Here is a 16,627-nt window from a genome sequence, read left to right on the forward strand (position 1 = left end):
CTCTTGTTCTCGCCTCTCTCTCTTGTTCTCGCCTCTCTCTCTTGTTCTCGCCCCTCTCTCTCTTGTTCTCGCCTCTCTCTCTTGTTCTCGCCTCTCTCTCTTGTTCTCGCCTCTCTCTTGTTCTCGCCTCTCTCTCTTGTTCTCGCCTCTCTCTCTTGTTCTCGCCTCTCTCTCTTGTTCTCGCCTCTCTCTCTTGTTCTCGCCTCTCTTTCTTGTTCTCGCCTCTCTCTCTTGTTCTCCCCTCTCTCTCTTGTTCTCGCCTCTCTCTTGTTCTCGCCCCTCTCTCTCTTGTTCCCGCCTCTCTCCCTCGTTCTCGCCTCTCTCTCTTGTTCTCGCCTCTCTCCCTCGTTCTCGCCTCTCTCTCTTGTTCTCGCCTCTCTCTCTTGTTCTCGCCTCTCTCTCTTGTTCTCGCCCCTCCCTCTTGTTCTCGCCCCTCTCTCTTGTTCTCGCCCCTCTCTCTCTTGTTCTCGCCTCTCTCTCTTGTTCTCGCCTCTCTCTTGTTCTCGCCTCTCTCTCTCTTGTTCTCGCCTCTCTCTTTCTTGTTCTCGCCTCTCTCTCTCTTGTTCTCGCCTCTCTCTCTTGTTCTCGCCTCTCTCTCTTGTTCTCGCCTCTCTCTCTTGTTCTCGCCTCTCTCTCTTGGTCTCGCCTCTCTCTCTCTTGTTCTCGCCTCTCTCTCCCTCGTTCTCGCCTCTCTCTCCCTCGTTCTCGCCTGTCTCTCCCTCGTTCTCGCCTCTCTCTCTCTCCCCCTCGTTCTCGCCTCTCCCTCTCTTTCTCTCGCCTCTCTCTCTCTCGTCTCTCTCGCCTCTCTCTCTCTCGTCTCTCTCGCTTCTCTCTCTCTCTCGATCTCGCTTCTCTCTCTCGATCTCGCCTCTCTCTCGTCTCCCGCTCTCTCTCGCCTCTCTCTCGTCTCCCGCTCTCTCTCGCCTCCCGCTCCCCCCTCCCTTTCACATACTCCCTGTCTCTCGCGTGCAGTCATCACCCTGAGCTGCCTCAGCGGATCTCCCGGATATATCAGCGTCACGACGAGCTGCGGATATTACAGCGCTGCAGTCGCCTGCACCCCCGCCTGGCAACTCAGGAGGAACTGCACATGTGCCATGGGTGAGTAACAGAACCAGAACCTCCCAGGGGATCCAGCAACAGCCTAGGTACATATAGCTCTGTGTGTGTGTGTGTGTGTATATATATATATAGATATGTGTGTGTGTGGTAGTGTGTATATATATATATAGATGTGTGTGTGTGTGTGTGTGTGTGTGTGTGTGTGTGTATATATATATATTAGAAATAGCCGTGTCAGTCCAGTTGCGATAGTGCAGAATAAATGAGTTCTTCAGTATTAGGCAATATATATATATATATAGCTGTGTGTGTGTATGTATATATAATGTATATATAGCTGTATGTGTGTGTGTATGTGTATATATATATATATATATATATATATATATATACACACACACACAGCTATATAGCTACACACACACATATATATACACATAACTATATAACTACATTACAGTTGTGTGAAAAAGAAAGTACACCCTCTTTGAATTCTATGGTTTTACATATCAGGACATAATAACAATAATCTGTTCCTTAGCAGGTCTAAAAATGAGGTAAATACAACCTCAAATGAACAACAACACATGACATATTACACCGTGTCATGATTTATTTAACAAAAATAAAGCCAAAATGGAGAAGCTATGTGTGAAAAACTAAGTACACCCTTCCTGCTTCCATAGGAATAAGATGCTAAGTAGCAGACAGGCGCTGCTAAGGATCTCTGTTGTTCTAACAGCAGCCCACTGCGCTATAAATGTACCATCAAAACAAACACTCATTAAAAGAGTCAATTAAATTAATGGAAAAGCTTTCAGCTCAACTGAATCAAAAATGAGATCAATGTTATCGGGTCTGGGAAGTACGGCCTCCGTTCTGCAGAGAAAACCCCACCTCGGGCGCTTATTATCCCTGATCTCCTTTACCTTTTAGCCTTTAAACATACACATAGTTCTAAACTAACGTTTCCATCCCCCCCCCCACCCCCACACTTTCCACTCCTTTCCTCTCCGGACCCGTCTTTATCCTTTTTCTTTATCTTTTCTATGTTATAAAATAAAAAATAAGAATAATTGGTAATTAAAAGAATCAAAAAAGATTTAAATATATAGTTTGGATATGGAACATATAGAAAACTGTAAAGAAATCATATAGCGAAGATAATTGTATTTGCTAAGATAGATATATATAAACATATATTAAAAATGTAAAGGGATAAATATTGTTCTATTATCAAAATTGTATATGTCAGTAAGATGTTAATATATTCATATAAAAAATAATGAAACAAAACAACAAGAGAGCTGTGCATAAACAAATGCCCACAAACCTCAAACCTCAGTGAACTGAAGCAACGTTGTGAAGAAGAGTGGGCCAAAATTCCTCCAACGATGTGAGAGACTGATAAAGTCATACAGAAAACGATTACCTCAAGTTATTGCTGCTAAAGGTGGTTCTACAAGCTATTGAATCATAAGCTGTACTTACTTTTTTTTAGACTGCATGTGCTGCCGTGCTGTGAGAGAGAGAGACTGCATGTGCTGCCGTGCTGTGAGAGAGAGAGACTGCATGTGCTGCCGTGCTGTGAGAGAGAGACTGCATGTGAGGCCGTGCTGTGAGAGAGAGACTGCATGTGCTGCCGTGCTGTGTGAGAGAGACTGCATGTGCTGCCATGCTGTGAGAGAGAGACTGCATGTGCTGCCGTGCTGTGAGAGAGAGAGAGACTGCATGTGCTGCCGTGCTGTGAGAGAGAGACTGCATGTGCTGCCGTGCTGTGAGAGAGAGACTGCATGTGCTGCCGTGCTGTGTGAGAGAGAGACTGCATGTGATGCCGTGCTGTGTGAGAGAGACTGCATGTGTTGCCGTGCTGTGTGAGAGAGACTGCATGTGCTGCCGTGCTGTGAGAGAGAGACTGCATGTGCTGCCGTGCTGTGAGAGAGAGAGACTGCATGTGCTGCCGTGCTGTGTGAGAGAGACTTCATGTGGTGCTGTGTGAGAGAGACTGCATGTGCTGCCGTGCTGTGAGAGAGAGACTGCATGTGCTGCCGTGCTGTGAGAGAGAGAGACTGCATGTGCTGCCGTGCTGTGAGAGAGAGACTGCATGTGCTGCCGTGCTGTGAGAGAGAGACTGCATGTGCTGCCGTGCTGTGTGAGAGAGAGACTGCATGTGATGCCGTGCTGTGTGAGAGAGACTGCATGTGTTGCCGTGCTGTGTGAGAGAGACTGCATGTGCTGCCGTGCTGTGAGAGAGAGACTGCATGTGCTGCCATGCTGTGAGAGAGAGACTGCATGTGCTGCCATGCTGTGAGAGAGAGACTGCATGTGCTGCCGTGCTGTGTGAGAGAGAGACTGCATGTGCTGCCGTGCTGTGTGAGAGAGACTGCATGTGTTGCCGTGCTGTGTAAGAGAGACTGCATGTGCTGCCATGCTGTGAGAGAGAGACTGCATGTGCTGCCGTGCTGTGAGAGAGAGTGACTGCATGTGCTGCCGTGCTGTGTGAGAGAGACTGCATGTGTTGCCGTGCTGTGTGAGAGAGACTGCATGTGCTGCCATGCTGTGAGAGAGAGACTGCATGTGCTGCCGTGCTGTGAGAGAGAGAGACTGCATATGCTGCGGTGCTGTGAGAGAGAGACTGCATGTGCTGCCGTGCTGTGAGAGAGAGAGACTGCATGTGCTGCCGTGCTGTGAGAGAGAGACTGCATGTGCTGCCGTGCTGTGAGAGAGAGACTGCATGTGCTGCCGTGCTGTGTGAGAGAGAGACTGCATGTGATGCCGTGCTGTGTGAGAGAGACTGCATGTGTTGCCGTGCTGTGTGAGAGAGACTGCATGTGCTGCCGTGCTGTGAGAGAGAGACTGCATGTGCTGCCATGCTGTGAGAGAGAGACTGCATGTGCTGCCATGCTGTGAGAGAGAGACTGCATGTGCTGCCGTGCTGTGTGAGAGAGAGACTGCATGTGCTGCCGTGCTGTGTGAGAGAGACTGCATGTGTTGCCGTGCTGTGTAAGAGAGACTGCATGTGCTGCCATGCTGTGAGAGAGAGACTGCATGTGCTGCCGTGCTGTGAGAGAGAGTGACTGCATGTGCTGCCGTGCTGTGTGAGAGAGACTGCATGTGTTGCCGTGCTGTGTGAGAGAGACTGCATGTGCTGCCATGCTGTGAGAGAGAGACTGCATGTGCTGCCGTGCTGTGAGAGAGAGAGACTGCATATGCTGCGGTGCTGTGAGAGAGAGACTGCATGTGCTGCCGTGCTGTGAGAGAGAGAGACTGCATGTGCTGCCGTGATGTGTGAGAGAGACTGCATGTGCTGCCGTGCTGTGAGAGAGAGACTGCATGTGCTGCCGTGCTGTGAGAGAGAGACTGCATGTGCTGCCGTGCTGTGAGAGAGAGAGACTGCATGTGCTGCCGTGCTGTGAGAGAGAGAGACTGCATGTGCTGCCGTGCTGAGTGAGAGAGAGACTGCATGTGCTGCCGTGCTGTGAGAGTGACTGCATGTGCGGCCGTGCTGTGTGAGAGAGACTGCGTGTGCTGCCGTGCTGTGAGAGAGACTGCATGTGCTGCCGTGCTGTGAGAGAGAGACTGCATGTGCTGCCGTGCTGTGTGAGAGAGAGACTGCATGTGCTGCCGTGCTGTGTGAGAGAGAGACTGCATGTGCTGCCGTGCTGTGAGAGAGAGACTGCATGTGCTGCCGTGCTGTGTGAGAGAGACTGCATGTGCTGCCGTGCTGTGTGAGAGAGACTGCATGTGCTGCCGTGCTGTGAGAGAGAGACTGCATGTGCTGCCGTGCTGTGTGAGAGAGAGACTGCATGTGCTGCCGTGCTGTGTGCGAGAGACTGCATGTGCTGCCGTGCTGTGAGAGAGAGACTGCATGTGCGGCCGTGCTGTGAGAGAGAGAGACTGCATGTGCTGCCGTGCTGTGTGAGAGAGAGACTGCATGTGCTGCCGTGCTGTGAGAGTGACTGCATGTGCGGCCGTGCTGTGTGAGAGAGACTGCATGTGCTGCCGTGCTGTGAGAGAGAGACTGCATGTGCTGCCGTGCTGTGAGAGAGAGAGACTGCATGTGCTGCCATGCTGTGAGAGAGAGAGACTGCATGTGCTGCCGTGCTGTGAGAGTGACTGCATGTGTGGCCGTGCTGTGTGAGAGAGACTTCATGTGGTGCTGTGAGAGAGAGACTGCATGTGCTGCCGTGCTGTGAGAGAGAGACTGCATGTGCTGCCGTGCTGTGAGAGAGAGAGACGGCATGTGCTGCTGTGCTGTGAGAGAGAGAGACTGCATGTGCTGCCGTGCTGTGAGATAGAGAGACTGCATGTGCTGCCGTGCTGTGAGAGAGACGGCATGTGCTGCCGTGCTGTGTGAGAGAGAGACTGCATGTGCTGCCGTGCTGTGTGAGAGAGACTGCATGTGCTGCTGTGTGAGAGAAACTGCATGTGCTGCTGTGCTGTGAGATAGAGAGACTGCATGTGCTGCCGTGCTGTGTGAGAGAGACTGCATGTGCTGCCGTGCTGTGAGAGAGAGACTGCATGTGCTGCCGTGCTGTGAGAGAGAGAGACTGCATGTGCTGCCGTGCTGTGAGAGAGAGAGACTGCATGTGCTGCCATGCTGAGAGAGAGAGAGACTGCATGTGCTGCCGTGCTGTGAGAGAGAGACTGCATGTGCTGCCGTGCTGTGTGAGAGAGAGACTGCATGTGCTGCCGTGCTGTGTGAGAGAGACTGCATGTGCTGGCGTGCTGTGAGAGAGAGACTGCATGTGCTGCCGTGCTGTGAGAGAGAGACTGCATGTGCTGCCGTGCTGTGAGAGAGAGAGACTGCATGTGCTGCCGTGCTGTGAGATAGAGAGACTGTATGTGCTGCCGTGCTGTGAGAGTGACTGCATGTGCGGCCGTGCTGTGTGAGAGAGACTGCATGTGCTGCCGTGCTGTGAGAGAGAGACTGCATGTGCTGCCGTGCTGTGTGAGAGTGACTGCATGTGCTGCCGTGCTGTGAGAGAGAGAGACTGCATGTGCTGCCGTGCTGTGAGAGAGAGACTGCATGTGCTGCCGTGCTGTGTGAGAGAGAGACTGCATGTGCTGCCGTGCTGTGTGAGAGAGACTGCATGTGCTGCCGTGCTGTGTGAGAGAGACTGCATGTGCTGCCGTGCTGTGAGAGAGAGACTGCATGTGCTGCCGTGCTGTGAGAGAGAGAGAGACTGCATGTGCTGCCGTGCTGTGTGAGAGAGACTGCATGTGCTGCCGTGCTGTGAGAGAGAGAGACTGCATGTGCTGCCGTGCTGTGAGAGAGAGAGACTGCATGTGCTGCCGTGCTGTGAGAGAGAGACTGCATGTGCTGCCGTGCTGTGAGAGAGAGACACTGCATGTGCTGCCGTGCTGTGAGAGAGAGACTGCATGTGCTGCCGTGCTGTGTGAGAGAGACTGCATGTGCTGCCGTGCTGTGAGAGAGAGAGACTGCATGTGCTGCCGTGCTGTGAGAGAGAGAGAGACTGCATGTGCTGCCGTGCTGTGTGAGAGAGACTGCATGTGCTGCCGTGCTGTGAGAGAGAGACTGCATGTGCTGCCGTGCTGTGTGAGAGAGACTGCATGTGCTGCCGTGCTGTGAGAGAGAGACTGCATGTGCTGCCGTGCTGTGAGAGAGAGAGACCGCATGTGCTGCCGTGCTGTGAGAGAGAGAGAGACTGCATGTGCTGCCGTGCTGTGTGAGAGAGACTGCATGTGCTGCCGTGCTGTGAGAGAGAGACTGCATGTGCTGCCGTGCTGTGTGAGAGAGACTGCATGTGCTGCCGTGCTGTGAGAGAGAGACTGCATGTGCTGCCGTGCTGTGAGAGAGAGAGACCGCATGTGCTGCCGTGCTGTGAGAGAGAGACAGTTTTTTATTTCAAATTCTCAGCGCTCCCGCTGCATCTCTGAAAAGGGAATTGGCAAATTGCCAAAAATTCCAAATGCTAACCAATCAGATTGCAGGGATTTCAGTAATGCCCGCAAATTTACTGCTTTAGCCTATACTGAATAATCTCAATTATTAGGGGGTGTTACTCCTGTATCTCAGCTATTGGGGGGCTGCTCTTTATCTCAATTATTATTGGGGGCTGCTCCTGTATGTGTTATTAGGGGGGGTGCTCCTGTTTCTCAGTTATTTTGGGGTGCTCCTGTATCTCAGTTATTAGTGGGGTGCTCCGTATCTCAGTTATTGGGGGGTGCTCCTGTATCTCAGTTATTGGGGGGTGCTCCGTATCTCAGTTATTAGGGGGTGCTCCGTATCTCAGTTATTAGGGGGTGCTCCGTATCTCAGTTATTAGGGGGTGCTCCGTATCTCAGTTATTGGGGCGTGCTCCTGTATCCCAGTTATTGGGGGGTGCTCCGGTATCTCAGTTATTGGGGGGTGCTCCTGTATCCCAGTTATTGCTGGGGGGGCTCCTGTATCTCAGTTATTGGGGGGTGCTCCTGTATCTCAGTTATTGAGGGTGCTCCTGTATCTCAGTTATTGGGGGGTGCTCCTGTATCTCAGTTATTAGGGCGTCCTCCTGTATCCCAGTTATTTGGGGGTGCTCTGTATCCCAGTTATTGGGGCGTGCTCCTGTATCCCAGTTATTGGGGGGGGTGCTCCTGTATCTCAGTTATTGGGGCGTGCTCCTGTTTCTCAGTTATTGGGGGGTGCTCCTGTATCTCAGTTATTGGGGGGTGCTCCTGTATCCCAGTTATTGGGGGGGGCTCCTGTATCCCAGTTATTAGGGGGGGGGGGCTCCTGTATCTCAGTTATTGGGGGGTGCTCCTGTATCTCAGTTATTGGGGGGTACTCCTGTATCTCAGTTATTGGGGGGTGCTATTGTTTCTCAGTTATTAGGGGGTGCTCCTGTATCTTAGTTATTAGGAGGTGCTCCGTATCTCAGTTATTAGGGGGTGCTCCGTATCTCAGTTATTAGGGGGTGCTCTGTATCCCAGTTATTGGGGCGTGCTCCTGTATCTCAGTTATTGGGGAGTGCTCCTGTATCTCAGTTATTGGGGGGTGCTCCTGTTACTCAGTTATTGGGGGGTGCTCCTGTATCTCAGTTATTGGGGGGTGCTCCTGTATCTCAGTTATTGGGGGGTGCTCCTGTATCCCAGTTATTTGGGGGTGCTCCTGTATCTCAGTTATTGGGGGGTGCCTGTCTCTCAGTTATTGGGGGGTGCTCCTGTATCTCAGTTATTAGGGGGTGCTCCTGTATCTTAGTTATTAGGGGGTGCTCCGTATCTCAGTTATTAGGGGGTGCTCTGTATCTCAGTTATTGGGGGGTGCTCCGTATCTCAGTTATTGGGGCGTGCTCCTGTATCCCAGTTATTGGGGGGGGGGCTCCTGTATCTCAGTTAGTGGGGGGTGCTCCTGTATCTCAGTTATTGGGGGGTGCTCCTGTATTTCAGTTATTGGGGGGTGCTCCTGTTCCTCAGTTATTGGGGGGTGCTCCTGTATCTCAGTTATTAGGGGGTCCTCCTGTATCCCAGTTATTAGGGGGTGCTCCGTATCCCAGTTATTGGGGCATGCTCCTGTATCCCAGTTATTGGGGGGTGCTCCGGTACCTCAGTTATTGGGGTGTGCTCCTGTATCCCAGTTATTAGGGGGGGGCTCCTGTATCTCAGTTATTGGGGGGTGCTCCTGTATCTCAGTTATTGGGGGGTGCTCCTGTATCTCAGTTATTGGGGGGTGCTCCTGTATCTCAGTTATTGGGGGGTGCTCCTGTTTCTCAGTTATTAGGGGGTGCTCCTGTATTTTAGTTATTAGGGGGTGCTCCGTATCTCAGTTATTAGGGGGTGCTCCGTATCTCAGTTATTGGGGGGTGCTCCGTATCTCAGTTATTGGGGCGTGCTCCTGTATCTCAGTTATTGGGGGGTGCTCCTGTATCCCAGTTATTGGGGGGTGCTCCTGTATCTCAGTTATATGGGGGTGCTCCTGTATCCCAGTTATTGGGGGGTGCTCCGGTATCTCAGTTATTGGGGGGTGCGCCGTATCTCAGTTATTAGGGGGGGGCTCCTGTATCTCAGTTATTGGGGGGTGCTCCTGTATCCCAGTTATTGGGGGGTGCTCCTGTATCCCAGTTATTGGGGGGTGCTCCTGTATCTCAGTTATTGGGGCGTGCTCCTGTATCTCAGTTATTGGGGGGTGCCTATTTCTCAGTTATTGGGGGGTGCTCCTTTATCCCAGTTATTGGGGGGTGCTCCTGTCTCCCAGTTATTGGGGTGTGAAAGTGAAGAAATAAAATCAATGAGTCAAGGGTTCAAAGTAACAAGTGAGTTTATCAGCACCAAGGTACAATTTGAGAGAAAAGAATTCCAAAAAAGAACTCAGGCCTCTGCCAACATATTGATTGGTATCACATTTTTATACATTTCAAAAATGAGTAATACGCCCTTTAAGGGGGCTGGCTTAGAGATAAAAACAATATGATGACATACAAAAATACATATTGATATATCAATATGCTTTACATTGCTATATTCTTATCCTATATATCACCATAATGTGGGCCGCCCTTAACCTGCTGACTTTAAGGTTTAGCCCTGTGTGTTACTGTATCTGTCAGATAACAGAACCTAAGGTCAGCAGAAATATATAAGACAGAAAAAACCTCTTACGAATGCTATTTCAATTTATTACATGAGTCGTAGGAATTACACAAGGGCGAGTTACATCTAGAAGCGATACACAGCAGAATCAAACAAACATTCACAGATCATACACGAATAAAACAGAAGCAAACACTCAAAATGGCGGTTAGGCCAAAATGGAGGTGGGTGATAGTCTGTCTTCATATAGCCTGAGCCACACACATTATCTCAATCTTCACAGTCCTCTTTTTATTCTTAAAACATAGTCTTTTAAGAATAATTCAGATAAAACTCAGAAGCGTTGCACTGGCCTGGAGGGTCCAAATTTGCATGGCTTTGATAGTTCTGGAAACTCACAGAGCTGCTGGCTATCATATCAGCCAGGTTGGTCTTTCTGCCATCATCTTCATCTGTATTCCATTGAGGAGGACTGACTTTTCCTTCTGAGATGGCATCTTCTGTGGAGTCGTCTGTGATCAGTGGCATGGCCTGGGTAGAGGGTGTTACACACCTTTGCAGTATGGATTTACTGCACATGACACAGACATACAAAACAATCAGAACTGCAAGCACACAGACAAATTCATTCATCAGTTTCGCTTCTAGGAAACCAACCAACTTGGTAATTCCTAACAAATCCCACCTCTTATCTCCGCCTTTCCTTAATCTCTCCTGTATCTCTGCGATCTGCTCTAGCTCATGCTCAATCTTACCACTTTGATCGTTAATAAAAACACAACATTGCTCTTTAACTAGGGCACATACGCTAAAATATAGCCCAGAGCCATTCTATTCTGTAGGGCCATTAATCTAATCTGTACCTGTTCTTAAGTAAATTAATGGATAAAATTAAGGCCCTTTCCTCCCTATACATTTTTAGTTCAGGGCTGTAAATACATTTTCATACAAGTTTCATTGGTTGGTGGAGACACCTGACCCATAAATTGATTTGTTGTTCCAGTGTAAAATCCACCTACAGGAATCTCATTCACCAGTGGAATTCGGTTTAGAAGTTTAGAAAAGTTCCCTGTAAACAAATTCAAATTAACATTTCATTTTTTAAATTTGGCATTAGTGTAAGGTATCACTACTCAAGGGGTTAAATGTAATTCTCTCTTACGTCATTGGGGGCCACTAGAGTATGGCAGGGATTCATTGTATATATTCCCATGTGACCCATTAACCTGTGTAGCATTGTGCAAGATTGTATGATTGTCTGCAAAATGATGTGACCACAAAACATTAAACATTACAAATATTTCAAAACTGATCATCCCTTGTCATCATCTGGATGGCGTAGGCTGATCTTGCCTATGGGGCATACATCTTAAAAACACACTCTAAAGCATAAAAAAATAATATTGAGTCCTGAAAAAACAAATTGTTCGTTTAAGTCCGGGCCTTGCCTGAAGTCTTAATTCCTCGGTGGTTAAATGTTCTAGGATTATTGTGCCTAGATACACTAACAGTTGGTAAAAAACGCTGGCTTGATGAATTTTTGTCTTTGTTAACTGTTTACGGTGGTGCCGGCACTTTTTTCTTGCGATGATGCTGCTTTGTATTCCCAGTTATTGGGGGGTGCTCCTGTATCCCAGTTATTGGGGGGTGCTCCTGTATCTCAGTTATTGGGGGGTGCTCCTGTATCCCAGTTATTGGGGGGTGCTCCTGTATCCCAGTTATTGGGGGGTGCTCCTGTTTCCCAGTTATTGGGGGGGGCTCCTGTATCCCAGTTATTGGGGGGTGCTCCTGTATCTCAGTTATTGGGGGGTGCTCCTGTCTCTCAGTTATTGGGGGGTGCACCTGTTTCCCAGTTATTGGGGGGGGGGCTCCTGTATCCCAGTTATTGGGGGGTGCTCCTGTATCCCAGTTATTGGGGGGTGCTCCTGTATCCCAGTTATTGGGGGGGGGCTCCTGTACCCCAGTTATTGGGGGGTGCTCCTGTTTCCCAGTTATTGGGGGGTGCTGCTGCATGATCCCCCCTCTTGCTTCCCAGGCTGGCGTACATTAAGAAGATGGCGGCCTCTGTGTGTATGAAGCCGCGGGAGCTGCACAGACTCGGCTCAGAGTTTAACTCCATTTACATGAACTCCAAGTCTTACAGCAGCGCCTGCCTGGCCGCCGGCTCCACGCTCAGTGTGGTGGAGGCCGTGATAATGGGGAAGGTGAGAGGGGCCGGTCTCCTACCTCTCTCTTCCCCTTTCCCTCCCTTATCTTCCCTCTGTCACTGCCCCCTTCTCAGTGCCACGTTTGCTCCCTATCTGTCTCCCCCCTCTCTCTGTCTCACTTTATCACATATTCCTTCTTTCCCTCTCTCTCGCTCCCCTTCTCCCTCTCCCCCTTCTCATTCTCTCCTCCCCTTCTCTCCATCTCCCCCCTTCTCTCCCTCTCCCCCTTCTCATTCTCTCCCCCCTTCTCATTCTCTCCTCCCCTTCTCTCCCTCTCCCCCCTTCTCTCCCTCTCCCCCCTTCTCTCCCTCTCCCCCTTCTCTCTCTCCCCCTTCTCATTCTCTCCTCCCCTTCTCTCCCTCTCCCCCCTTCTCTCCCTCTCCCCCCTTCTCATTCTCTCCTCCCCTTCTCTCCCTCTCCCCCCTTCTCTCCCTCTCCCTCTTACTACCCTTCTCTCCCCTTCCCTCCATTCCCTCCCCCCATTCCTTCTCCCCCTTTCCCCCCTCTCACTGCCCTTGTTCTCTGTGCCTACAGGTGCAGAATGGGGTGAGTATAGTACGCCCGCCGGGTCACCACGCGGAGCCGGATGCTGCCTGCGGTTTCTGTTTTTTCAACAGCGTGGCACTGGCTGCCCGCTACGCCCAGACTCTGACGGGCCCCTCTGAGCAGCCAATGAGGTACTGTACAGCTACCCCAAACATGTCTCACTCCCTCCTCCACCCACCCCAGGTCTCTCTCCATGGCCCTCCTCACTCAACCCTCCTACGCTCCCAAAAGTGGTCTCTACCCCCGGTGCACCCACTCCCCCCCGCACTCTCTGTGGCCTCTCCTACCCCCCCTGCGCGCAATCTCCGTGACCCCAACCAGCGATCTCCGTTACCCCCTCCACCCGCGATCTCCGTGACCCCGTCCAACCCCCCCACCCCTCCCCCCCACCCGCGATCTCCGTGGCCCCACCCACCCCCCCCCCACCCGCAATCTCCGTTACCCCACCCACCCCCCCACCACCCGCGATCTCCGTTAACCCACCCACCCCCCCCCCCACCACCCACGATCTCCGTGACCCTTTGCTCTCCGTGACCCTCCCCCTGCGCTCTCCGTGACCTCCCCCCTCACACTCCGTGGCTCCCCCCTCCCGCGCTCTCCGTGACCCTCCCCCTGCGCTCTCCGTGGCCTCCCCTGACTGCCGTTCTGCTCTCAGGGTACTGATTGTGGATTGGGACGTGCACCACGGAAATGGGACCCAGCATATCTTCCAGGACGACGCCAGGTCAGTGCTCAGGAGCACGGATGTCTGCATGCGTGTGTGTATGTGCGTGTGTGTGTGCGTGTGTGTGTGCGTGTGTGCATGTGCGTGTGTGCATGTGCGTGTGTGTGCTGATAGTTACATAGTTACATAGTAAATGAGGTTGAAAAAACACGTACGTCCATCAAGTTTAACCTATGCTAAATTTAGACAACAGATACTTTATCCTATATCTATACTTACTTATTGATCCAGAGGAAGGCAAACGACAAACCCCAGTGTCATATCATCCAATGATATCTCATAAGTGGAAAAATAAATTCCTTCCCGACTCCAAGAATTGGTAATCAGATTACTCCCTGGATCAACATCCTTCCCATGTATACTTATTTGGTATATCCCTGTATACCTTTCCCATCTAAAAAGATGTCCAACCTTTTTTTGAACAAATCTATTGTATCTGCCATCACTCTCTCCATGGGTAATGAATCCCACACTGTAACTGCCCTTACTGTACAGAACCCTTTCCTCTGTTGCTGGTGAAATCTCCTTTCCTCCTGATACTTTATGTCCCGTGTTAGCGTACTGTACGTGTCCCTTCATCGATATGATGACGGCCTCTTCTTCCCGTGTTCGGAGGACGCGTCACATGACCAGGTTGGGCGCGGTGACGGGGAGGGGTTTAATGTGAACATCCCATGGAACGGCGGGAAGATGGGGGACGCGGAGTATCTGATGGCGTTTCACGGTGTGGTGATGCCTATCGCCTATGAGGTGAGAGTCCAGGGGGCTTGGGGGAGGGGAGAGGAGAGAACAGGGGTATTGGGAGAGGGGGGAGGAGAGGGCAGCGGGATTGGGAGAGGGGGGATGAGAGAGCAGGGGGAGAGGGAGAGCAGGGGGAGGGGGAGGCGAGAGCAGTGGGAGGGGGGGAGGAGAGAGCTGGGGGATTGGGAGAGGGGGGAGGAGAGGAGTGGGGGAGGAGAGAGCAGGGGGAGGGGGGAGGAGAGAACCGGGGGATTGGGAGAGGGGGGAGGAGAGGGCAGGGGGAGAGGGAGAGCAGGGGGAGGCGAGAGCAGTGGGAAGGGGGGAGGAGAGAGCTGGGGGATTGGGAGAGGGGGGAGGAGAGGAGGGGGGAGGAGAGAGCTGGGGGATTGGGAGAGGGGGGAGAAGAGGGTAGCGGGATTGGGAGAGGGGGGTAGGAAGACGGGGGGTAGGAGAAAAGACTTGGGGCGTGGGAGAGAGCGCTGAGTTAGAGTGAACGCACAGGGAGGGAGAGAGCGCACAGGGAGGGAGAGAGCGCTGGGTTAGGGAGAGCACACAGGGAGGGAGGAGGGAGAGAGCGCACAGGGAGGGAGGAGGGAGAGAGCGCACAGGGAGGGAGAGAGCGCTGGGTTAGGGAGAGCACACAGGGAGGGAGGAGGGAGAGAGCGCACAGGGAGGGAGGAGGGAGAGAGCGCACAGGGAGGGCGGAGGGAGAGAGCGCACAGGGAGGGAGGAGGGAGAGAGCGCACAGGGAGGGAGAGAGCGCTGGGTTAGGGAGAGCACACAGGGAGGGAGGAGGGAGAGAGCGCACAGGGAGGGAGGAGGGAGAGAGTGCACAGGGAGGGAGGAGGGAGAGAGCGCACAGGGAGGGAGGAGGGAGAGAGCGCACAGGGAGGGAGGAGGGAGAGAGCGCACAGGGAGGGAGGAGGGAGAGAGCGCTGGGTTAGAGTGAGCGCACAGGGAGGGAGGAGGGAGAGAGCGCTGGGTTAGAGTGAGCACACAGGGAGGGAGAGAGCGCTGGGTTAGAGTGAGCGCACAGGGAGGGAGGAGGGAGAGAGCGCACAGGGAGGGAGAGAGCGCTGGGTTAGGGAGAGCACACAGGGAGGGAGGAGGGAGAGAGCACACAGGGAGGGAGGAGGGAGAGAGCGCACAGGGAGGGAGGAGGGAGAGAGCGCACAGGGAGGGAGGAGGGAGAGAGTGCACAGGGAGGGAGGAGGGAGAGAGCGCTGGGTTAGAGTGAGCGCACAGGGAGGGAGGAGGGAGAGAGCGCTGGGTTAGAGTGAGCACACAGGGAGGGAGGAGGGAGAGAGCGCTGGGTTAGAGTGAGCGCACAGGGAGGGAGGAGGGAGAGAGCGCTGGGTTAGAGTGAGCACACAGGGAGGGAGAGAGCGCTGGGTTAGAGTGAGCGCACAGGGAGGGAGAGAGCGCTGGGTTAGGGAGAGCACACAGAGAGGGAGGAGGGAGAGAGCGCACAGGGAGGGAGGAGGGAGAGAGCGCTGGGTTAGAGTGAGCGCACAGGGAGGGAGGAGGGATAGAGCGCACAGGGAGGGAGAGAGCGCTGGGTTAGAGTGAGCACACGAAGGGAGGAGGGAGAGAGCGCTGGGTTAGAGTGAGCACACGGAGGGAGGAGGGAGAGAGCGCTGGGTTAGAGTGAGCGCACAGGGAGGGAGAGAGCGCTGGGTTAGAGTGAGCGCACAGGGAGGGAGGAGGGAGAGCGCTGGGTTAAAGAGCACACAGGGAGGGAGGAGGGAGAGAGCGCTGGGTTAGAGTGAGCGCACAGGGAGGGAGAGAGTGCTGGGTTAGAGTGAGCACACAGGGAGGGAGGAGGGAGAGAGCGCTGGGTTAGAGTGAGCGCACAGGGAGGGAGGAGGGAGAGAACGCTGGGTTAGAGTGAGCACACGGGGAGGGAGGAGGGAGAGAGCGCTGGGTTAGAGTGAGCGCACAGGGAGGGAGGAGGGAGAGAGCGCTGGGTTAGAGTGAGCGCACAGGGAGGGAGGAGGGAGAGAGCGCTGGGTTAGAGTGAGCGCACAGGGAGGGAGGAGAGAGAGAGCGCACAGGGAGGGAGAGAGCGCTCAGTTAGAGTGAGTCCTGAGCCCCTGTGTCTCTGCAGTTTAACCCGCAGCTGGTTCTGGTCTCCGCTGGTTTCGATGCCGCCCGTGGTGACCCTCTCGGGGGCTGCCAGGTGACCCCTGAAGGTTATGCTCACATGACTCACCTCCTTATGGGGCTGGCGGGGGGCCGAGTGGTGTTGGTGCTCGAGGTAAGTGACTGAACACCCAGCTAACTGTGTCCCCAGTCACGTCATTGTGTACGGCCAAAGTTCTGGGAGAAACAAACATGGCCGCTGCCCAGCGGGATATGTAGGAATATGAAATAGGACAATCAATTGTACAAGCCCACACTCTTTTGAAATCCTAGTTGGCAAAATCTGCCTCCCCTTTTCTAAGCCCATCTTGCTCGCTGGCATCTACCGCCCCCCTAAAGCCCCTCTCCAGTCCCTGACTGATATCACCCAGTTTCTTGGCTCCATTTCCTCTCTGAATGAGAAGAGTGAGCTGCTAGTTCTTGGGGATTTCAACTTCAACCCTAAAAACTACAAAATCCAGATACAACTCAAGTCATTTAATCTAACGCAACTCATCTCCCAACCCACACGGACAAACCTGAAATCGCACAACCATTCCCTGCTAGACTGGATTCTCTCCTCAAACCCCAGCAGAATCCAACCCTTAAGTTCCCGGTACGCCCGGTACGCCCGGTACGCCCGGTACGCCCGGTACGCCCGGTGTGGAGGCGCCACTGCTCACGTAAAATCACCGTC

The 16,627-nt window shown here is 52.8% G+C and overlaps 1 protein-coding gene across 3 annotated transcripts in view; it reads left to right on the plus strand.

The window, feature by feature from the left end:
* Window positions 1-16,627, plus strand: part of HDAC6 (histone deacetylase 6) — an 83,932-nt gene that overhangs the window by 42,119 nt on the left and 25,186 nt on the right. For all 3 annotated transcript variants that reach the window (XR_012798697.1, XM_075584539.1, XM_075584540.1), the window contains exons 5-10: window positions 973-1,101; window positions 11,627-11,795; window positions 12,333-12,475; window positions 13,000-13,068; window positions 13,626-13,818; window positions 15,917-16,066. Coding sequence is in view for 2 of the 3 variants with exons in the window: in XM_075584539.1 (XP_075440654.1) it covers window positions 973-1,101; window positions 11,627-11,795; window positions 12,333-12,475; window positions 13,000-13,068; window positions 13,626-13,818; window positions 15,917-16,066 (853 nt within the window). In the remaining variant the exon portion in view is untranslated. The remainder of the gene's footprint in view (window positions 1-972; window positions 1,102-11,626; window positions 11,796-12,332; window positions 12,476-12,999; window positions 13,069-13,625; window positions 13,819-15,916; window positions 16,067-16,627) is intronic.

Source organism: Ascaphus truei, unplaced genomic scaffold (assembly GCF_040206685.1).
Source record: "Ascaphus truei isolate aAscTru1 unplaced genomic scaffold, aAscTru1.hap1 HAP1_SCAFFOLD_636, whole genome shotgun sequence".
In the NCBI taxonomy this organism is placed as follows: Eukaryota; Metazoa; Chordata; class Amphibia; order Anura; family Ascaphidae; genus Ascaphus; species Ascaphus truei.